The sequence below is a fragment of the Cyprinodon variegatus genome, unplaced genomic scaffold (assembly GCF_000732505.1).
Source record: "Cyprinodon variegatus isolate N-32 unplaced genomic scaffold, C_variegatus-1.0 Scaffold206, whole genome shotgun sequence".
NCBI lineage: Eukaryota > Metazoa > Chordata > Actinopteri > Cyprinodontiformes > Cyprinodontidae > Cyprinodon > Cyprinodon variegatus.
The window spans coordinates 284,601-309,359 of record NW_015150659.1 but is presented as its reverse complement, the minus strand read 5'-3'; the positions used below and the strand labels follow the sequence as shown (position 1 = coordinate 309,359).

The window sequence follows — 24,759 nt, the reverse complement described above, 5'->3', positions numbered from 1 at the left end:
TAATTATGAGATGGTTTGGGTAAATAGGAAATTGTAGTCAAAATTGGATTTAAAAAAAGTGAAATGGATGGTGTAAAGCAGGGGTGCTCAAGTCCAGTCCTCAAGAGCTACCATCCTGTAACTTTTCGATGCATCTCTTCTCTAACACACCTGAATCAAAAGGCTCAATCCCCTCATTTAGCTCAGCAGAGGCATGGTAACGAGCCACTCATCTGATTCAGGTGTGTTAAAAATGGTTGCATCAAAAAGTTGCAGGATAGTAGCTCTTGAGGACTGGACTTGAGCACCCCTGGTGTAAAGGATCCAATGAAAAAAAGCTCCTTTGGAAGAAATAAAAAGATAGTGAGTACAATAAATGGGCAAGAGATAAGAGAATGAAAAAAAGCAACTACTTAAACAAAGGCAATAAATTGTGAGAAGGTGTCAAGAGAAGTAAGAAAACAAAGTTAATAAAAGACTGAAAGGAACAAGGACTTAATGGTAAAGGCTAGCAGCATGGAAAAAATAAGGTCCAAGGCTTATTCAAATGAAAAAGAGAATATTTTAGATTTTTTCTAACTATGTGTATAACTATTTTAATATGAGCTTGAGTCTGCTGAATAAAGAACGCTTAAAAAAGAAATTGACTGAAGGCAACAATACCTATAAATGTTTGAAACAATAATAAATCATAACTGGCCTTCTGTGTTTTTAAAGGTTTTGGCTACAAAAACCCCTTTGTAGCCAGGCCTCTATATTTCATGATGGATGACCTGTCATCTGTATTCCCAGCATAATATGCACTACAGTTTGTAAGACTCCTACTGTTTCTTTTCAAGTTTTTTTTGTGGAAATAGATAACATTAAACTGTGGTCAGTTATTGGAAAAGCAGAAGAAAAGATGAAGTGACTATTTTAACCACAATGATCATCTATGAAACAAGACAGGTAAGCATTTTGCTAGTGAACTGCATTTGAGTTAATAGCAGCTAATTACAGCCAGGGTACTGTATAATTTCACCACTACATAAACGTTTGGTTGAATTCCTGGCTCTCTTGTGTTCAGTTTTTTTTTTTATCTCACACTTTATTTTAACAGATTTTTCACACACACACGCACATATATACAGTATGTATAATATAGTAATACAAGATGTATTAAGTGATATGAGTGATAAGGTTGGAAATTCTGAGTGCAACCGGCTTGATAGCTAAATTAGGTCACATAATACATTATGCTGACAAGTTTAATATGAAATCTGTTACAGACACAAATATAAATCCTGTTACAATTAATTTGTTGACACATTATAATCTAAATGTAAATAATACCTAAAGCGCCTGTAACACCTTGACAATTTAGCCAGCATACATCTGACGTCCCAGAATCTTCTAAAAAGCTGGCATCCGCTGAGCTTTCCGTATATTTTTTCAATTTTGGGCATATACACAGAGTATCCTTAACGAGTCCAGAACTTAGTTCAGACAACATTCTAACTTATGCACACTCTCCTTTGATAGGGATGAAGTCTGGAGGAGTACTGACATTGTCCTCCTGTGAACCCCTTTTTATTCCAAAATGCTGCCAATATGCCATTATATGGTAGCTGTAAATTAGAAACGCGTCCAGCAGTCATCTGGAACACGTCAAATACATGGATATGTGTTGGAGATAAGTTCTTGATGAGGTACGCATACGTTATGCACAAGTTACCCGTAGGTTTTGGATAAGCTAGATGCAACGTCTTATAAGTAACTTACACTTAACTTATGTCAACAATAAAATAACTAACCTGTAGCTTATGACTGACGTACCTCTATGAGCATACGCTGGCATACATCAAGACATACTTGCCGTATGTCGACGTGTGCCAGCGTGCTTCAGAGTGCTCATAACTTTTACAGAACTGACCCATACTTTATCCGACATATTGCCAGCGAATTTGCAAGATTTTTCGTACATCAGGCATATGCTGGCTAAATCATCAAGGTGTGACAGAGGCTTTATCACTTCACTTTTTAACCACAAAATCAGCTTACATTGGAGGCAACTAGACTTTTGCTCAGTTTTTTCTGAAGACACCCAGTTTTGACACCCATCCAGGAGTCTTTGTCAATTCCGTTGGCCACAAGAGCAATTTGTGGTTGGAGCCCTAATGTACACTGTTCAAAATAATAAAGGAAATAAGTAAAAAACACAATATAACTTGAATTAAATCAAATTTCTATTGAATCAAACTGTCTTCTACATGGCAACACTGATTGACAATTAATTTCACATGCTGTTGCTGCTGCAAATGAAATTGACAACTGGTGGAAATTATTGCCAATTAGTAAGACACACTTGCATTTATAATATTTATATTCATTGTTTTATACTTACCTAGGGGTGGAGGTACCTGTTATTTTTGCGTGTGCAGCACTTTGAAACGTTTTGCTGTTAAATTCCGCTAAATAAATGAATTGGATTGGATTGGATATGGAAGCTACAGCTCATCAGGGATGACACATTAATGCGAGCTGTGAAAAAAAAAAGGTTTGCTAACGGTTCCAGTGTATTGTCCATAGGCTGGATGCGCTACCAGCAGACAGGCCAGTAGGCTATAGGGGCAACAACCCAGCAGCAGGAACCTTACTTCTAAACAGGAGGAGCACTGCCAGAGACCTGACTCCATGAGGATGGTATAAAGGCTCGATGTCCACTGATGGGGTTTTTTCTCACAGCTCACCACTGTGCAGGATGCTTGGCATTTGCGAGAGAACACCTGGATTGGCACCTTAAAAACTGGTGCCATATGCTCTTCAAAGATGAAAGCAGGTCCACACTGAGAACATGTGACAGATGTGACAGAGTCTGCAAACTCTGTGTACAGCGATCTGCTGCCTGCAACATCCTTCAGCATGACCAGTTCAGTCAGTATTGGTGTAGGGTGGCATTTCTTTAGAGGGCGGCACAGCCCTCCATGAGGTCACCAGAGGTAGCCTAACTGCCATTAGGTACTGAGATGAGATCCTCAGACCTCAGACTTGTGAGACCATATGATGGTGTGGCTGGCCCTGGGTTGCTCCTAATGCAGGACAATGCTGGACCTCATGTGGCTGGAGTTTGTCATCAGTTCATGCAAAATGAGGGCATTGAACCTATTGACTGGACAGCCGTTCCCCAGACTTAATCCGATTAAGCACATCTGGGACATCATGTCTCGATCCATCTACCATCACATTGCCACACAGACTGTCCAGGAGTTGGGGGAATCGCCACCTCAACAGGGGCATGCCCAGGAGTTGTAGGATTCTGCACACTATATTAAGCCTCATATTGACCTGATTTAACGATGTTACATTAAAGGTGGATCAGCCCCTAGTGTGTTTTTCCCACTGTTGTGTATGACTCCGAATCCAGGCCTCCTTTGGTTAAAACATTTGATTCCCATTGATGATTTTTGTTTGATTGTGTATTCAGTACATTCAAGTTTGTACAGAACAAAGTATTCAATGAGAGTATTTCATTCATTCAGATCTAGGAAAAGGCTCCAACAATCAAGAAGAACAAGGGCTGGCTATTTGATTTGCATCTGATTCGGAATGTGTTTAGGAGAATGGACCTCCAATCTGTTTAAATACATCAGAGCTCCAACCACAGATTGGTCTGGTGCGAGCCAACAGAATTGACAAATATTCCTGGAGAGGAGTTGAAATGTCTTCAGAAAAAAAAAAACTGAGGCAAAATCAAGCTGCCTTCCAATTTAAGCCTATTTTGTGGTTGCCATGACCCAGAGAATTTAAATAGGCATCTTTATTTTTTATTACAATAAAATCGTGTACATATACACCTTGATTTGTGACATAGTCAGCAATTACCAGCTTTGATTTCACTAACAGTAACTCGAAAATATTTTGAAGTTAAAGTAAAAAAACAAAGCATAAAGTACATTTTTGTGGCAATGAGGGTTAATTATAAGTAGAAAGGGTCTTATCTACCTTTTGCATTAGCAACAGTAGTTTTGTTTCTACTTACTTTTTCTTAATAGCATCAGTAAGACAATTATACTGCATTACAGAGCTCTGACAATATCAGGTGAAGAAAAAAAAAATAGCAGCTTAGATTTAATAGTAAAAGAGCTATATATGAAGAAGATTGGCAAGTATTTTTAGAGCTTACTCATAGAATAAATACAGAAAACTAATAATGTATCAAATATATTGTTATGTGGATCTATAATCTAGCTCCTTGTTGGAGGAAGTTTATTAGGTAATTATAAGAAATCTTTAGTTTGATAATACCACTGAGAAATAAAATGATACACAATTGTAACACCTGGGACCTGATACTGCTGAACATATGATTAAACTCAGAGGACAAGTTCAAGTAAGTATTTTTTTATTTGACCTACATTATGGATTAAACCATGTCTAACAGTTTTTTCTATACTTAGTCAAAGTCTAATACTGTTATCTTTTTTAGAGCTACTAAAATTTTCTCTATTTAAGTGTAAAACGGCACATATTCCGATAAGTCACTGTAATGATCTCAGGAAGTTGGACCCAGAATTCAAGGCAAGACAGGCAGTGGGAAAGTTCAAAGTGTTTATTAAAACTAACAGGTGTGCTGGGCTGCTCGGATCTCTGCAGAGATAGGAGAATACAGGTCAGTGACTGGATGTGGAGCTGAATACGACTTGAAGCTAAGTCACTAACCTGATTCAAAGTTCAGTCCATTTGCGGAGAACACAGCTGAAATCAGACGGGAGGTTTGACCGCAGTTGCTGCGGGCGACGCCCCCAGAGTTCCTTGAGAGGGAGCGGAGCGGGCGCCAGCCGACGCCGAGCAGCAACAGAGTCCAAAGGGGAAATCCAAGGCCGAAGTCAGAAAACAGGTCCAGGTTCAGAAGCCGGTAGAATCCAGGAAACACATGAGACAAAATTAGCAGACAGGGGCAAGGCCAAACTTGGGATCCACAAGACAGAAACAGGTCACATCAGAATAATGAGAACAGACTTCAGAAAGCTAGAGTTAGTCTCACCAAAACGCTCGAATAACCTGGCGCTGATGGGAGGCAAACACACAACATAAATAGCAGAGGAACCAGGTGGAAATGATCAGCGTTAATCAGCCGCAGAACCAATTAGACAGCTGAGCAAGGAGCAAAGGAAAAAACCAAACCATCAGCACCAAGATCATGACAGTCACTACCAGTCCTCATTAATTTTCATAGTTTGGTTGCTATGTAGGGACATGACAGTGTGCATAGTTTTGCTAAAATTATCTGTACAGCCAATGTGGTTGTAAAGCCCCTTCAATCTGGCGATGAAATTTAGCATGGCAAAGGTGATGAATTGGATTTTGCTGAATTTGGTGAAATCTGATTGTGTCATCTGTGAATTTCCCTTTGCTTAAAGTCATAAGGAGTTCAACCGTTGTAGTGTTCCGACCATTGCATTTGCAAATTCTCCCAAGTGGTGCCTGACTTTACACGAGTGACTAAAGTGAATATGACTGGTTGTTTATCAAGGGGGAGGGATTGTTGTGGTGGAAGGTTTGCAAGCAAGTTTGGTTGTGGCCGGTTTGTCGGAAGCATCTTTCTAACCAGTTAGCAACTTAGCGCTAGTATTTTGCCAATGGGAAAATACATTGGGACCAAGTAGCACTTAGCAACGGCACTGCCAAGAAATGCTATGGACATCGGAAAGATGCAAGAGAAGGACAGTTTTGTGTCGCAGGTCATGGATGAGTCCTCCGTCATACATTTTTTATGTAGAGGAGGAAAGCGGGGACGAAGTTGTTGTGGAAGAGGATGCCAGGGAAGCTTTGGTGTAAAAGGCTTACAGCTGTACATATTGTAGCCCTTGCCTGGCAACACTGCCAATTCTGTTAGCTCTACGCCTGCCAAAGACGTCCATCCCCATGAACAATGGGACGTAACTCAATGGTAAAGTAAATTATTCTTATTTCTTATTTCAACCATTGCGTATATTAGCTGCGACATATGAAACAAGATGCTATGACCGAAAAAATTTGAGTGAGAGATGACCATTGATATATGATTGGCCAAATTTAGGTGTACAGGCTGACATATAACTAACTGGCCTGCATAAGATAACGAAACAAACACACAGATTTTAAGACAAGATTTTTTATTTTATTATTTTTTCATTTATATACATGTTTAAGCCAGAATTATTTGACTTTGAAATATGACTTCCCAACGACTTTAATTGAAAATTCAAAATTTTCTTCGTGAATTAGTTGATTAAACTGAAGTTTATGATACGTTTGTGTCATGAAATTCAATCAGGGACTAAATGTGGCTGTGAGCTACAATGAGGCCGGCAATGGAGACAAAGCTTTTTTATTATAAAAAATGGAAGAGGAGAGATTAATAAAAGAAGGATGAAGCGGTAATGCTTCTAAGAAGATTTATAGCCACTTTAAAAAAAGCTTATTTAATGTAGCCCTAGAAGGACTGTTTCTCGGTCCTACCTCCAGCGCAAACATCGGTCAGCCAAGGCCTTCTCTCCCCAACTCTTCGACTGTCTGCCCGGGCAAGCTTTGCTGATCCTTCTCCGATGTACAACATACCTACTGTGGCAGCCATAGCCTCTACTCCGTCTTCAGCATTTTGTCTTTGCTGCAGACATAACCAATCCTCAGCAGTTAGCCTGTATTTCTCCCCGCTGATGCTGTTTCCCTGGTGGGCTTCTCTGATCTACCACTGTGCTTCTTCAATCTCTTCCTGAACTGGCAATGGCAAGCTGCTGGCTTCTTTCTCTGCTCTGGTGCTCCGTTTTCACAGTGAGCTCATGGTTCCTTAGTTCCAGAGGGGGACGCAGGTCCTCTCGCACTGATGTTCTTGCACTGGTGTCCCACTGCTCTTGTCTAAGCTCCAGAATGCCGTTTCACCTTCTTTCAATTGTCTTGGCGATTCACCCCCCAATGCGGGACAGCAGAGCCCTTGACTAGATCATGAATAGGCAGAAGATATGCTTGACATAGCAGTCTGCCGTGCAAAATCCTTTTGCTGGCTAGCAAAAGGATCTTGAAGAATTCGAAACTTGGGTTCACGTCAAAGGTTCGGCACCTTCATTTTGCTCAACAAGAAAGTCGTTTTCTAAATAATGGCTAGTAGCGCTGGTCTACAACAAGAACACACTTCTATATTGTTAAAATGGTTTAATTCTCCAAAATGAAATTATGCATTTAAAGATTGATAACCCTTTACCAACTTAACGTACTAGATGGCTATCATATTGATTTTGAAAGATTTTGGTGGCTTACAGGTTGTCATTTAAAAATGTATATTTTGATCATTTGTTTTACTTTGTCAATGAAAAGATGGAATTCCTTGTCTTTTGCTGCAAGTGTGAACTAATGGCTGTATATTTTCTTTCATGTTTTTCTTGTAGGGAGCCGAATTCATGGTTCCATCACTTATAGCAAGTTGTCGAGGTCCTGAAAAAGAAAAGCAACCCCAGAGCATCCCACTGCAACCAACTTGTTTGACTGTTATGTTGTTCCTTTTATGAAGTTGTGTGTTATTTTTACACCAGATGAAATGAGACAACTTCCAAAATGTTCCCTTTTCCAGTCAGCAAAGAGATATTTTTTCTAAGCATGTTGGGGAAGAACAGCATGTTTTCTTGCAAAGATAACATGGGCCTTTGGGTTCCTAAGCTTAACAATGGTTTTCACTTTTAAACTTTTTTACCAGTCTCCTTCTTATTGTTTTATTATGAACTCTGACCTTCACTGAGACAAGTGAAGGTCAGACTTTCTCACGGGGAATTGCTGTGATTTAGATGCTCTGGATATTTTAGTTAACTCCTCGATTCATTTTTAAAGCACTCTTGAAATAATTTTAGTAGGCTGGCCATAAGGCTGAGGAGCCACCCTTTTTCAGTGTTTACTTCAATGCAGATGTTGACTTTGGCCAGATTCCCAAAGCACATTCCCAGCTTATTCCCAAACATATTGGATTTATGCCATATAATCTGAAAAACATGAGCCTGATTATAAGCAGAGCAATTAGTACACATAAAGTGTTTAGGACAAAAAATTTTCTCTGCAGTGTCACAAGCCATGTGCTTTGGGGGTTAGAAATATCTTTATCACATTTTCTAGACTCATAGATGATAAACTTTGTTTATATTAATTTCTTCATATGAAAAAACTATACAGTAGCAGCCATTTAAAATGGCCCATCCTTTCACTGAATTACATCTTCTGAGCAGGAGATAACGCTTCTCTTTAGATCTTAATGTCCACAAATCATGACAAAAAGAATATTTTAGATGTTTAAAAAGGACCATCAAGGGAAGTATGGAAATTTTGAAGGGCTACTACTGTATGTCACTTTTTTAGATTTTATAGCCTGCTTAAATGTGTCAGGTTATGTTTTCTGTTGATGTTTTTTTTTTTTTTTGGTACCTTTGTCCATTATTAAATGAAACAATTAAAAAGCTACATTCTGTGTTTAATATCTGCCTGCTATATTTATATTAGTTTGATGAGCTAAGGCATTAAAATAACTCAAACCTAAAAACAGAATGAAACCTTCAAGGAACTAATAAAATATATATATTTATCACCATTTAAAAAGGCACTGGTTTTAATTCTACAGTATTTAGCTAATTATACAGACCTACAATACCAATGCAGATTTTTTGTTCTACATGTTGGGATACACATGTTGCTTGTTGACAGTGGTAGGTAAAGCTAGTTGCACACTAGGACTATCTGCTATTAGTTTCTGTTAAAGTGGTGATCCTGACATTCAGGAAATGCCAGCCAGTCACAGGTCCATTAGCAGGGATCAGAATGTTTGAGCTTGGTGTTTGTGCATGCATTGAGATAGGAAGAAAGCAGTTTCCAGTGACAGTATCAGTTACATTAGAAATGTCATTCAGGGCCTTAGAACTTTTTATTTCTTTCCATCTTCCACTTATTTTTAAGTCTTTGAGTGTTTGAAATTAGAAAAACAGCAGGATAGGGTAAACATTTATCTGGGCGTGAAGTTGGTTAGGAATGCCTATGTACCTCCAAGGCCCTATCATCAGTGAAGCGTTTTGTATTGAACTGTCAACCCACTCTATGTCCTTTGTGTTTGGTTACGCTTGGATTGCAGGCCTATTGGAGATGATTTAACACTTCACAATTGATCTGCAACCAACACTCTGTAAAAAAAGATGCTTTGCCTTCTGACTCCTTATGTTTACTTTTCACTCTGTCTTTTAAAAAAATGTGAAAGACCTACCTTTTTAATGTCTCTTTTCTGTCATTTTTCTCTGTTCTTTTGTCCCTCACAGCAAGCTGGATGCCTTCATCTATGATGCTGCAGTGTTGAACTACATGGCTGGAAGGGATGAAGGGTGTAAGCTGGTCACCATCGGCAGCGGGTAAATACAGCTGCAAATCTAAGTAACAGATAGCTATTCATCCAGACTATTGGTAAAGAAAGTACTCTATAGCATTGCCCATCTCAGGCACAGTGGATCAAGGATAGTTTATTTTGGGACAGTGAATCATGCTGTGACAGAAAGAAGCTGACATTTTGGGAACATGCCTAAAATCTGTGAGAAAAGAAAGGGATTCCCTTCTACCACAGAGATCAAAACCACAGAGCATTTCTATTTTCAAAACAGTTAGTGAAGATGATATTTGAAAAAAACAACAACACAAAAAAAAGCAACAAAAAACATTGGCCTAAAAAACCAAGAGAAGCCTTGTATTAAGCGATGTTCAGTCCAGTTTATGAGAAAAGCTAACACTGGACATCAAGTTGACAACACCATCTTCATCAAGGGTGGGCAGCGATACTATTCTTCAACTTTTAGATGCATCCCTATTCCAATACAACTTAACCTTTATCTGCATGGCATTCAGCTCTGCAGGCTGGTAACAAGCTATTCATCTGAAGCAGGTGAGTTAGAGTGGGAATGCCTCTAAGGCCCAATCCACATGAAGACAAGCCCAGGCCTAAATACAAAATATGTAATCAAACCAGTGCTTTATGTATGCAAAGGTTTTTAAGCAAACATTTTTGAAACTAGGTAAAGTAACGTGTAATAACTCAATTTATGGGATTCTGTGGTTACTGCCTCTCTGAAATTTTATGAGATGCTTGCAACATCAGTGGGCTTCTAGAGAATCACACTCATGCTACACTCAGAGTATGGCAACAACAATGGTGCTGTACAGTGTTGTGCATATGCCCAATTCCCTTTTGGATTGTTTTCCATCATTGTGTCAAAGCACCACAAACAGGTCTGGTATTATTTATTAAGGTGTAGTAGATACATTCTTCTTGTGTAGGCACACATTTACTAAGCTGACTTAGTGTTTTCAGAGAAATTTTTGTTTGAATCTAAGTCTCGAGAACTACAGTTGGCCACCCCAATTTACATTCTGACACGTTATTATACTTAGTAAAGAGACAATTTGTGAGGGTCTGATACCAAAACTGAAGTATAAACATAAAAGTTTATTTTAACAAACAAAGGAGGAGTTCAGTGCAAGTAACTACCTTAAGAAGGTACCTAGGCACCGTTGTTAACCAATTTACTGATTAGAGGGGAGTGGATTTGCAGTGCAAAAATCTTTTGGCTTTGGTAAAGGTTAAAAATTTATATTGTGTAAAACAGAAATATCTTCCATTAAAATCAGATTAGGTTTTTCATTTTTGATTTCTATATCTGTGACCTTTAATTTCATTTAATTCTTTAAGACTTAAATTAAGTTTAAGTCTTGATATGGCCAATAGCAAATATTTCTTAAAAATGGTTATACTCTTTGGAATAATCCCAATTTTTGATTTGCGGGTTTCTTTTCATGTGATCGTGTATTCAGGTACATATTTGCTACAACTGGTTATGGCATTGCTCTGCAGAAAGGTTCCTTCTGGAAGCGGCAGGTGGATCTGGCCATCTTGGCTATCATCGGAGATGGTGAGAATGACTCACACGCAACCACACCGGATTCCGAACTCGTGATGGCACTAATAAAGCAAAAAGATAAAATAAACATTATCCAGCTAAACTTTAAGAAATGCACAGATAAATGAAAATTCCAAAGCAGTGAATTTCTGTCAGACAAGAGAGAGGAGAGATATTGACAGAAGACAAAGTCTAAAGGTTTAATCCAGAAAATTATATTGATAGATGGAGAGACATACATGGAGTTAAATTAAATAAGCACACATGTTTCTTTCAAATAGTATGTTTTCTTGTCTTTTCCATTTTAAAAAGTAGCCAACAGAGATTAGCCTCTGTTTAAGTTACACATTAAGGAACATTATTTGTATTTAAGCACTTTGATGATAGAAATTAATATATAAATAAAAATACAACTAAATATACAAAAATTTATTTATGATTATTTTTTTAGAGAATATTATAAGAAACAATAAGTGTAGCCCAGTTACAGATTAATGTGAATTTCTGTTTTACTGTACTGAAAAAAGAATGTACTCATGTTAAAGGCTTTTTTATGTAGAAGGATGCTACTGAAATGAAAAGAAGGGATAATTTTATGCAGGGACAGAGGTTTTACAATGCCAGATACAGTTACAGTTTAATGGAAAGGCCCTTTGTGTGTTGGAATATTCTTAAACACTAACTTTAGAGCTTATTTTGGTGGCTCTCCCTTTCATGGATTCCTATCAGAACTCAAGTGGAACAAGACTGTCAGAAATAGGTTTCACTGTTTTTGTTTTGCTTGGTTGGCATCTTCTCTGTATCAATGTCATGCTGTCTTTTTTAATTTTCAAGCAGCCATCCATTGCAGACTTTAACTGAGAGTACGTCAACTCTGTCCAACTGATAATTTCAGTGTTTCTCCATTTGTTGTCTTTCTATACCACTCACAAAGGTAAGGATAAAGGTGAGGAACCAAGGGAGTGAGGCTTTGTGGGGAGCAGGGATAAATCATAGAGATCAGGTGAAAGATATTTGGAGGGTAAACAGAAAAGGTGAAAATGTGATGACACTATCGGTAATGTGACGGTGCATGTGTGTGAAGGTCAAAGCTAGGGCACAAAAAGAACATGTTGAGGAATGGTGAGGGAGAAGAGAAAGTGAAGCAAGGTTCATGATCGATGATGGGGAGTTGGTATCCCGACAGATTCTGCCTAATCAGATAAAAACAATTCTGTATTTAAAAAAAAGGTGCTTTGCAGAGATTGTTCAGAGAGAACATTTATTATTTTCAAGGTTCAAAAAACTTCAACAGTAACAATTTTATTAAGATTCCATTTTGTCTTTTCTCTCTATCATTATTGTTATTATCATTATCATTATTAATTTACCGGTTGTCTGTAAATGTAAAAGGTTTGTTCTCCAGCTGTTTGTAAAGTAAGATCCTTAACAAGTAAAGGAATGCTAGTATTATTTTATATTTTGGTGAGTTTGTGATATTCAACAGTTAGTGCTTAAAACTGTAAAGTCTAGAAATACTCATGATGTGACAGACAAAATACAAATGTTTGTATTTTAACTAAGAACATCTGTGGAGTTTATTTCTTCTGATATGTAAGAAGTGAATATCATGTTTTACATAGATACATCAGTCGTATATCTGAAGCTTTCATTTAAATTATTGTTTGATAATATCTTATAATCATAGAAAAACACATTTTCTAAAACATTGAAAATTTAAAAAATAAACATGACTTAGAAAAAAGCATTTCAACATTGTGACTTTACATTTCACAATTTCTTGAAAAGACTGCTAACTTGACTGATGTCTAGAGCAAAGTATAAGCCACAAAGGGCCATTGCAGAAGAAGCAGTTGAATCTGTCTTCACCTCAATGATCACTGCAGTATACAAAGTCCAGTGCAGTAAGAAGTTCATTCCCCCTACAACAAAGAGTAGAGGAAGGCCAAACACAGAAGATCCAGCTCATTAGACCAAGGCTCAGTGGTTAATACCAGTAACCCTTTCATAGACACCCATATGTAAATTCCATGTCTGTTATGCACAGGTGTGTGCATTACATACCTGTAACTACCTTTTCTCCTGGTGGTTTAAAAGAGAAGGGAGAGATGCCATTTATGTTTAAGAAAAAAACAACTGTGTAGCTTCCAAATGAACTAGTTAAACTGTGCTTCCATTGCAGCTACCATTATTAGAACCTGGGTGTATTAGTGTAGTCGTCTTTTTCCCCCTTTTTTTTTTCCACTGCAGGGACCAGGCCTGAATCTGATAAAGGTAGGTATAAATGTACTCAAAAGATGACCCCTGTAAGGTCAGACTTTTTGGATGGACTCTGAACTAAAGTATGTGAATATCATCAGTATTTTTTCCCAGTTCTGCTAGTTATAATTTCTGACATAATTGGGCATTTTGTCACAGTATGTAGAGCAAGCCTCCCATCAACATCAGTGTGATACAGTTTGTTTTCAAACCATTGCAAAGATCAACCAACCTTAAAAAAAATAAAGGAAGACCCCTGATTCCACCTTCACCAGCTAGAGAACACTCTCATCCATTAATTTTAAGAGATTGTAACTGGTAAATGTAGAATATAACAATGAGTACAACAAACAAATCTTCCAAGAACTGATCATTATTTACCAATGTTAAATTTTATGGAGCACTGCTGCAGCTAAGAATATACAGAGTAACTTTTAAAATAATATGTAGCTTTTTTTCAGTCTACTTTCCAGAAAAAAATAAAAATAAATTCAGCTGATAATCGACCACTTCCTCGATATCCGTAGAAGTTAAGGGTGGCTTTAAATTTGGTCTATAATTAGCAAGAAGGGTGGTGTCTTTCACTCAGGGTGTGGTTTCTTTCAAAAAACATGTTTAAATATCACAGGAACTGCACCTGAAGACAATTTGCCGAGTAAAGCAGAGTGCTTCAGTGCAGAAAAAACATCTTTTAAATAATCAGAAACAGCATCATATGGGGAGTGCTTGCATTAAGACGAAGGCCTAGTATGCGGTATATACTCTCAACAAAAATATAAACGCAACACTTTTGGTTTTGCTCCCATTTTTTATGAGATGAACTCAAATATCTACAACTTTTTCCACAAACACAGTCATAATTGTTCACAAACTAGTCGAAATCTGTGATGGTGAGCACTTCTCCTTTGATGAGATAATCCATCCCACCTCACAGGTGTGCCATATGAAGATGCTAATTAGACACCATGATTAGTGCACAGGTGTGTCTTTGCCTGCTCATGATGAAAGGCCACTCTTATAGGTGCAGTGTTGTTTTTTAATTAGGGGGGGTCTGGGGACGCAGAAAACCAGTGAGTATCTGGTGAGACCACCATTTGCCTCACACAATGCAACACATCTCCTTTGCAGGAGATCAGGTTGTCAATTGTGGCCTTTGGAAGTGGTGGTCCACTCCTCAACATTTCAGATCAGGGATCAGTTAAGAATATGCAGAAAACAACTAAGATGGCAGAGACAACTAAATGTTATTTTCTTACGTTCACTCCTCTTCAATGACTGTGTGAAGTTGCTGGATAATGGCAGGAAATGATACATGCTGTCCTTGCAACATGGGGCCTTGCATTATCCTGCTGCAACATGAAGTGATGTTCTTTGATGTATGGCACAACAATGGGCCTCGGGATCTCGTCACACTATCTTTTTGTATACAACATTCCATCAATAATGGCACCTCTGTTCAAGCTTCGTTCTTCATCCATAACAGAAGCCTGCGCATACCATAACTCCACCGCCACCATGGGCCACTCGAACCACAACACGGACATCAGAAAACAGATCAACCTCACAATGCCACACACTATGTCTTTATTCTGCCCTGTACAGTGAAAACCTTATCTGTGAAGAGAACACCTCTCCAACATACCAGACGGCTGCAAATTTGAGCATTTGCCACTCAAGTAGGTTATGACGTTGACCTGGAGTCAGGTGGAGACCCCAATGACGGCGACGAGCAAGCTGATGAGCTTCCCTGAGACAGTTTCCTACAGTTTGTGCAGAAACCCTTTTGTTATGTAAACCAATTGTTTCAGCAGCTGTCCGAGTGGCTGGCCTCAGACGATCTTGGAGGTAAACATGCTGGATGTGGAGGTCCTGGACTGGTGTGGTTACATTTGGTCTACGGTTTGTGAGGGTGGTTGTACTGCCAACTTCTCTAAAAGGCCTTCTGAGACAGCTTATGGAAAAGAAATGAACATTCAATACAAGAGCAACAGTTCTGGTTGAAATTCCTGCTGTCAGTATGCCAATTGCATACTCCCTCAAATCTTGCAGCATTTGTGGCATTGTGCTGTGTAATAAAACTGCACCTTTCAGTGGCCTTTTATTGTGGGCAAGCTTCTGTTATGGATGAAGAATGAAGCATAAACAGAGGTGCCTTTTATTGATGGAATTTTGAATACGAAAAGATAGTGTGACGAGATCCTGAGGCCCATTGTTGTGCCATACATCGAAGAACATCACTTCATGTTGCAGCAGGATAATGCAAGGCCTCATGTTGCAAGGACAGCGTGTACCAGTTCCTGCTATTATCCAGCAACTTCCCACAATCATTGAAGAGGTGAGAATGTAAGAAAATAACATTTAGTGGCCTCTGCCATCTTAGATGGTTTCTGCATATTCTTAATCTAAACCCTGATCTCAAATGTTGAGGAGTAGACCACCACTTCCAAAGGCCACAATTGACAACCTGATCTCCTGCAAAGGAGATGTGTTGCATTGCGTGAGGCAAATGGTGGTCTCACCAGATACTGACTGGTTTTCTGAGTCCCCAGACCCCCCTAATTAAAAAACAACACTGTACCTTTCAGAGTGGCCTTTCATCATGAGCAGTCTAAGAAACACCTGAGCAATAAGTCATCATAGTGTCTAATCAGCATCTTGTTATGGCACACCTGTGAGGTGGGATGGATTATCTCAGCAAAGTGCTCATTTTCACAGATTTACACTGGATTGTGAACAATATTTGAGGGAAATAGTTATATTATATATGTAGAAAAGGTTTTAGATCTTTGAGTTAATCTCGAAAAAGGAAGCAAAACCAAAAGTGTTTTTTTATATATATTTTTGTTAAGTTTATCAAATATGTACTTCTCATGTTTTACTTTAAACAAACAACATGCTTAAGAGCTATACAGTCGTTCTTACATTATTCTGTAAATTATTTACTATTATGACCAAAAATATCTGGGTCAAATGTTGGTCTTAGTGCAACCCTGACAGTCCTAGCCTTGCTTTTAAATAAAGATTAAACTTATTACTGACTGTTTTATGAATAAAAATGTATCCCTTTGCTACATCATTCAGTGTATTCATAAATATTAAGTATCTGCAGAAAGACAAATGATCTTCAGTTGAAGGAAAGCAGTAATGATGTGTTAGTAAATCTGTACTCAGAGATATGTAGCTGAGAACCACCATGATATTTGTCTTTTCCCACTAGCAGCTTTAGTTATCTGTCCCTGAATGACACAGATTGGATTAGCTACACGCCAAATGTCACAGAGAAAGCAAGAGTGGGAGGGAAGACAGAAGGGATGGTACACAGAGTAGGGAATGAGAAAAGATAAGGTCTATGTTGCTTTTCTTACTTTCTTTTCTTAACAAAGAAACCACAGACTCTGATCAGTCTGAAATTAAACAAAGCCTTTAGGTGTGGAAACATATTTTTAGGTCAGTTTTCTAGCTGTTGTCTAGATTTCTGTCTGGGAACACTGATGGCTACAAAGACCACAAATAATATACATCTCCAAATTGTGTATTTTTTTTAAGGTTGTGAGGATTCCTAAAATTCGGGTACAATTTGTGATGCACAATAATAATTACAAAGTACGATGATAAAGGTAAATCAGAAAATACGGCTTAGTTTTTACAAATATTTCCACAAATTCAGAATTACTAACCATAATCTATTAAAACGGGACCAACATTTGAGACCAGGGATCAGTTAAGAATATGCAGAAATCAACTAAGATGGCAGAGACAATTAAATGTTATTTTCTTACATTTTTTTTTTTTTACATTTTATTGTGCTTTTAAATAAGATATTGGATAAAGAACCCCCATCTTGGTTTAAACCTAGCAGTTATCTATGCATATTGTTTTTGCCATATATTGTCTTTGTAAGTAACAGAAGTAATCCCCCATTTATTGTCACCGGAGATATACAAAGGTATACGTTTCAACCTGAATGTTGACTGTAGACTAGCTGGCATACTGGCCGAGGAACTTGAATATTAACATCAGCTGCTAATAGTAAGGAGATTGCTTCTGAAAAAAAAACATGCCACCCAGTGGTGGGTTTGACCATGGCTCATACTATACTGGTAAGAAGGCTTGAATACGGTCACTTACAACAGACTGGTGAAAAAGCTCATGGTGGAAGATGCGGTTTATGGGTATTTATAACTATGTCATCCTATTTAAAATTTAGCTGAAACACAACTTATGTAAACCTTGCTTTATGAAATAAGGTCTAACCTTTTATACATCGCCTAAATCTGAAATGCTTACATCTAATTTCGAGGTGAATAAGTGATTTAACCTGTGTGGTAATTAGATAATATTTTAGTGCAACAGTTTGAGAAGTTAATAAAAAGATACTACAGTTCATTATATTTTTTATCCCGCTTTGTAATCCATGGTGGAATAATGGGCAGCTTTGCACATGTGTTGTATATTTTCAAAGGGAAAGGTATCATCTCTATTTCTTTGCTCTGACTGCATGTGGGACTTTCATGATGAGGCAGCTGCCTGTGCTTGTGAGACAGCTTTCAGGGAATAAGGAACAGGACTCACGGCAGCTCTTTCCGTGACTGTGAGACAGCATGCAGGGAGTCAAGGAGAGACTCAGCAGTTCTACTGCAACAGTATCAGTAGAATTCAGAAGTTCCCATTCCTACCCCCAAGGTGAGGGGTTGGGCCTGCATGGTAGCATGCAAAAGGGTCTCTTACTGGATTATTCTATGGGTTTAGTAGAGCTCACACTACGGCTAGCAAATAAAAGCTGGATAAGACCTACCTGATATAACCAAGATATATCACAACCTGCAGCAAGATATATTGTAAGTAATTTTCGGCCACATTCCACCTTACAATCCCAACCCCCAAATCTAAAATTTACTTCATGTTTTACTCTCTTTAATTTATCAGTTTACAGTGATTCATTTTCAATTATAGTATCCATGATCTGTTTAACTGCTGGCTCAAGTATTTGTACAGGTCTCAGATTTTTCATATGAATTTTTTTTGCAGGATAACCTTACTGGTGATGTTTAGACCTCTTTACATACCACCACCCACCCCGTTTATGATGCTAAAAAGCTGTTTAAAGTCCTGATGATGTTTGCTCCTCCACAGGAAGGCTGAAACTGATGATGTAGGCGCAGAAGCCTATAGGAAAAACCTGCAGATTGTAAGGAAAAATCTTTGTGCAGATTTGATGCCAGTGTTCATATTTTTGTGGTAAGGCGGTGGGGAAAGGAGCAGTGAAAAACCTTTTTGCCAAGTACTAAAAACGCAGTTGTGCCGGAATGAGTTCCTTTATGGTTGTCTAAATCCTGTGATGTTTGAATGATCTAGCGAACTTTTGGAAGCCATAGGATGGTTTTACTTCAATGCATTTGTTTTTTAGGTGAAATGGAAGAACTAGAAGCCCAGTGGCTGACAGGAATTTGTCACAATGAGAAGAACGAGGTCATGTCAAGCCAGCTTGATGTAGACAACATGGCGGGGGTCTTCTACATGCTGGCCACCGCAATGGGGCTCTCACTCATCACATTTGTCTCGGAGCATCTCTTCTACTGGAGGTTGAGATACTGCTTCACCGGAGTCTGCTCTGGCACACCAGGGCTTCTGTTCTCCATCAGCAGGGTAAGGATTCTGTATACATGGTGTTTAATATCATGTAAAAATAGTGAATTTCAAAAAATGGTGCAAGAGTTGTCTTAATGATCACAGAACAAGATAAAATGAAACATTCCAGATGTGTCGTAGGCTAATGCTGCAGTGTTTAGGTCAAATACCTCTGTCTTATTTTTCTCCCACAGAAAAAGAACAGCAAAACTAAGATATTAACTTAAAAAGAGAAAAAGAAGGGAGGGTTTTGCAGAAGATGCAAGGATGGGGAAGGAGGTGGGAGGGGGAATCACGAGGCAGCCCTGACTATCGACAAAAATAGACCCTAATTGTGGCTTGTTTTTTTGGATGAAACCACAGCAACCCACATTTAATCAATCTATCCTATTTTCTCCTAAAAGGTCAGCATTTTTCCTCATTGTGTGCGAGAACAGAAGACATGCACATGCATCTCTAAAAGCACTGCAGTGTCTTTATGTTGTGTTTACAGCAGTGTTAATCTAGATGGGAATATTAACACAGTATTATATAATAAAAAGAGATCAAACTTTAAGGAAAGATAAATAGATATTTGCAAAGTAGTTGTTTTTTCCTAACCTTTTAGAGGATTGTTTAGATTATAATCTACTACAGTATGTTTGGCCTGTATTGTACAAATAGGCTTGGAAAAAAAAACATTAGGAAGCACAACACTCCTAAAGTTTTGAAAAGTAGTATTTCTAGTGTGTGACGGTGAAAAATAGACACATTGTTCATTTTTTTATATACAAAGGTTCCTCTTGCATACAGCCTAATTCCCTTTAACCACAAAGGTCAAAGGAAAGTATATTAACTATTACTCAGAACGTGGTGTTTATTTTGTCTGGATTAGCCAGTACTAGAGTACATCTAAGGCAGATCAAGGATATAAAATATAAAAACAATTTAAATTTAAAGATTATTGTGGAATAAGTGAAAGAACAGTTACTGGTGTAAATGGATTATTAGTATATTTTCATCTCTGAAATTCAGCAGTTTTGTAAAAACAAAAGATGTAACAATAAGTGTGTCATGGGTAATATCACATACTATTGATGTTTTTAAGCTATTTTGTTTGATTACAATCGAACTTTTTGTAATTTGCTAATTTGGAGTCATAACAGCAGTATAAAAGAAAAGAGTAAAATACCTGCTGTTGTCAGTAAGATGTTTTAGTTTGGATTACCTGTAGCACTAAATGCTTACATATAAGCACACAAAGTTGAACTTCTTAATAGGTAAAGAGTCATAAACATGTATTTTTCATTTTGAAAGATCAAATTTGAAAATAAATGACATGATTAATTAGTTTTATTTTTTCAAGTTTCTTTAAACTGGATGACATTGCTTCATAATTGTATCAAATGCACAAAATTATTCAGATGTTAAATATAATATTGATGATTTAACATTGTGTGTTTGGCACAATGAGTTTGCACAATTTTATTTATCTAACATGCTTACTTCACCTTTAATTATGTTTTATTTGGTTAGTGGTATCATACCGTATGAGCTAAATGATGGGACACTTACTGCTAGCATGCTAGATTCCTCATAAACACAACATGCTCATCTTACACCAATTAAATTGTTTGAAGAGTTTAGTTATTGTGATATATATACTGTGTGCATTTAAGACTTCTGTTATTTTGCAAATGTATCACTACAGACCAGGGAGATCTAAATGTATTGCTAAACTAGAAATATGTAATAAGGGATTTCATTTTTCACCAGTGTTTTTTCAGGAGTACACTCTAAAGACGAGATGGAGAAAACCTTTTTTAAAGAAAATTATAATGTTTCAACTATGCACTGAAGTGAAATTGTTTTTTGTGAGAACAGCCGATTCCCATTTAAAACGTTATTAGACAATGCTGTTATTCTATATATTCTTGCAATTCTGCCAATCTATTAGTCTAATGATGTTGTATATACCTTTCAGTATTTTGGAAGATTAGATCAATTTAAAATATAAAGTATGTTAGTCCTTTTATATCCTCTTTTTTCATTTTTCATTATTTATTACCTTCTTTGTTTATTAATGTGTTTTTCATACAGGGAATCTGGAGCTGCATCCATGGAGTACACATCGATATGAAGAAAAAGACAGACCTTGACTTCAGCCCCCAGGACAAAATGCTTAAACTCATTAAGTCTGCAAAACAGATGACCAACATGTCTAACCTCAGTGGCTCCCACATGAACTCGCCTAAACGAGAATTCATGCACTCAGCTGGTCCTATGATCATGGACATGATGGCAGAGAAAGGCAACTTCATTTATGCTGACAACAGAAGCTATGCTCCCAAAGATATGATCTATGGGGACACTGGTGACCTTCAGTCTTATCTTGCAAATCGCCACAAAGACCACCTCAATAATTACATCTTTCAGGGTGGGCAGCATCCCCTGACTCTGAATGATGCAAATCCAAATACTGTAGAGGTAGCTGTGAGTGCTGACACCGTCCAAACAAATGCCAAACCTCAGCGAACATTGTGGAAAAAGTCAACTGACACATTGCGTTCCATGCCACCGGGACCATCTCCAATGCCTGACATGCTAATGCCAGATCCACGAATATCTATGAAGACACAGCGCTACCTCCCAGAAGACACTGCCCATTCTGACATCTCAGACTGTTCAAGCAGGGGAGCAACCTACAAGGACCCAGAAAACAACAAGCATCTGAAACCCAAGGACAACTTAAAAAAAAGATCCGTGACGTCAAAATACCCTAGGGATTGCAGTGAGGTGGAGCTGTCCTACTTAAAGACTAAGCAGGTCAGCAGTGGAACCAACCAAAGTGGGAGAGGAGGGGGAGAGAAAATCTACACAATTGATTCAGACAGAGAGGTGAGCCTCCATTCAGACTCTGTTCGCTACCGTGAAAGCCATGGTCTTGCAGCAGATGATTTGGATTACCCTGAAATATATTCTGACCACAGTGATAACTTCAGAAAGTGTGAGCAGCCAATCATTCATCTGAACTCCTCACCTATGCATCACACGGACTCAGACCTTCTCCCAGACTCAGCTTACTCTAAATCTTACAGCCTAAAAGAGAAAAATCTTTCCCTTTCCCCTCACGAATCTATTGATCGCTACAAACAGACACACTGCCGTTCTTGCTTGTCCAAAGTACCTGCTAGCTACCCACAAGGAGGGTCATATGTCTCGGCAGCATCTGCTACAGCATCTGGAACAAGATCTCCATACAATCGTTGTGATGCATGCCTTCACACAGCTAACTTGTATGACATTAGTGAGGACCAGCTACTTGGTGATCCCTTGCTTAGCCCCACCCTTCATCACCAGGAGCAGCAGCAGCCAGATGAAATGTTTGGCCTGTATTGGCCCCAGACAGATGGGCCACATGTCCAAAAAAGAAACCGCTTGAGGCTAAGTCGTCAGCACTCATTTGATAACATCATGCTTGAAAAACCCAAGGATGCAGACCCGGGCCGACCAGCACGCAGCGTCAGCCTGAAAGAAAAAGATCGATTCTTGGACTCTGCATCTGACTCCCAGTATGCCAATCTATTCGGGATGCGCCCTTACTCTGGCAGACTCTTTAGCAGTGGGTCTAAACCAATGCTGTTTAACAATAACCTTGAGGAAAGTAAGAGGAGCAAATCCCTCTACCCAACCCATGGCTCTGAAAACCCTTTCCTCAGTCACTCACTGAGGGATGACACCAGCAGCAGACTGGTCCATGGGCGTAGTTCCTCTGACATTTACAAACAGCTGGCAGTAGGTTCTCCTGCATTGGCACTAGGATCAGCTCCTATCAAAACACGCAATGATGCGAACAATCTTCGTTCTTCCATTAAATCCACTTCTTCATACTGCTCAAGGGATGGACGGATAACTAATGACATGTATAATAAAGAGCATGTGATGCCTTACTCAGACAATAAGACTAGTGCATACCCAGCCTCAAGGGGTGTCCTAAACTCAGCCCAGTTCAGCAATAGGCGGGTGTATAAGAAAATTCCCAGTCTGGAATCAGATGTTTAGTGGATAGAAGAAATGTTTTCTCTCCCTCTAAGTCCTCTTTGGATTTGTATTATAATTTATCAACTATGTTATCCACTAAGGGATGTCATAGCAACTTGACCATTTTTCTTCTCTTTTACATTCTAATCAAAAAAGGAACTTCTGGCCCACTTGGGACTACTTGTATTGTTATTAATCTATTTCTACCATATTTGTCCATTCTCTCATGTACCAATCAGTTTTTGTCCAGCACTATTCTTTAAAGTTAAAAACAGGAGGAAGTAAACAAAAATAATGCTATTTATAGAACTGACATATTAAGGATTCTTTACAGAAGAAAAGCTGCTTTAGTATTATACGAAAAGTTTGTTGATATGTGCTAAAAATTTACAGCCATTGGTTTTGGCAGTAATCTTTGAAGATTGATTAGGAAAAAGTGATAAAGGAGCTAATGCATTTAATGTTATCCTTTTCACATTTTTTCACTTCCACCTTCACTGATGAAACTCACTATGTAAGCATTTTGGAAGAACAGGGGTGTCAAAGTGAGATAATCTAACAGTGTGCTGCTTGTTAGGCTTACAAAATGTACCGCAATGACACCTGACAATGAAGGTGAGGACAAAAAGGGTGAGAAAATAAGTAGAAAAACTGGAACAACTCGCAATTTCCGGTAGTTAGTGATTGCAGGTTTAGTTAGACTGGTTTTCTATTTTAAAAATCATGTCAACAACAGTACGGTGATGAAAAGATGAGAACAATGGAGGTGCTATCAGTGAATACTGTTTACAAAGAAAATGACTTTCGTAAAGAACAGACAACAAGGGACAGTTGAGGGGATTTCATTTCTGGCACTGCACATATAAAATAATTAAAAAGTCTTACTTTTTTATTCTATTCAGCTATGATATTTAAAAATCTATGTAGAATTTTAGTGTTTGCTTATTTGGTAGCACAATAGCAATTAGTTTGAAAAGAAACTCTCCCACATTTGTATTTTAAAAAAGGCATAGCTTCCTAGTAAAAAAAATCATCAGGAGTATTAGGTTATTTTGCATGTGTTTATTTTTTTGTCCTTGAAGAGAAGAAAAAATGCTCACAAATAGACATATTTATCATGTTTCTGAAAAAGGAAAGGCTAGAGATGGATGGATTGCTATTTTACAAAATAAACTTAGATCTCTGACCTTAACACATAGTTAACCTGTAACAATAATGTTGGAAGGGAATAAAGATAATATAATGGAGGGAAAAGATAAAAACTGTGCCCACCATCACCTCATCCAGGCTGAGCATATGTCAAATTTTGTTTTTGACATCTCTGCCACTGAAAAACAGGGTATTTAGCTTGAAAAAAGAAAAACATAACTGATATCTTCCTTTCCCCTTCATATATATCTTACTTTTTTTAAATAAAGTTACATCTATTCTCATTTATTCTCTCTTAATTAGGATTTACAGTATCAGTATTTAAAGGGCATATATAATCCTTTTTATAACCTTTCTTTTTTTACTTTATTTGTTTCAGCTTTGTAGCTCATTATAATTACAGTCATTCCCATAATCATAATTTAAACAATATAAGGCTAAAATAAAAAGGGTTAATTTTCCTGGTGAGGAGAAATATTTATTTTCTGCAAAGTTCATTTGGAGGGTTTAGTTATAGGTGGTTTAGCCCTAACCAAAAATGTTGATCTGTTCATTGGCATGATTCTTAGTAGTGGATACAGTTTTTTTTTTTTGTTTTTTTTTGTCTTCCCATTGCTTCTTTTCCAAGATATAGGTAGTCTGTATTTTACTCTGTAGGTTTTAAATACACAACACAAAAGCATTGTTCAAATCACTTCTTTGAGAGCTCTGTCTGTTAGACTACTCAAACTCATTAAGTCTGTTTTAAAGTACTTTCTTTACATCAATATTAGTATGTTTTTATCCCAAAGTGTCA

At 37.8% G+C, this 24,759-nt stretch overlaps 1 protein-coding gene across 2 annotated transcripts in view; it reads left to right on the top strand.

Annotated features, from left to right (window-relative positions):
• grin2a (glutamate receptor, ionotropic, N-methyl D-aspartate 2A) overlaps window positions 1-24,221 on the top strand; it is a 211,569-nt gene extending 187,348 nt beyond the window's left edge. Inside the window, exons 11-14 of one of the 2 annotated variants that reach the window (XM_015380043.1) lie at window positions 9,282-9,371; window positions 10,822-10,919; window positions 18,574-18,812; window positions 20,874-24,221. In XM_015380043.1, the coding sequence (XP_015235529.1) occupies window positions 9,282-9,371; window positions 10,822-10,919; window positions 18,574-18,812; window positions 20,874-22,835 (2,389 nt within the window). In that variant the 3' untranslated portion in view covers window positions 22,836-24,221. The remainder of the gene's footprint in view (window positions 1-9,281; window positions 9,372-10,821; window positions 10,920-18,573; window positions 18,813-20,873) is intronic. The other variant, XM_015380044.1, reaches the window with a different exon arrangement.
• Window positions 24,222-24,759: the final 538 nt, after the last annotated feature.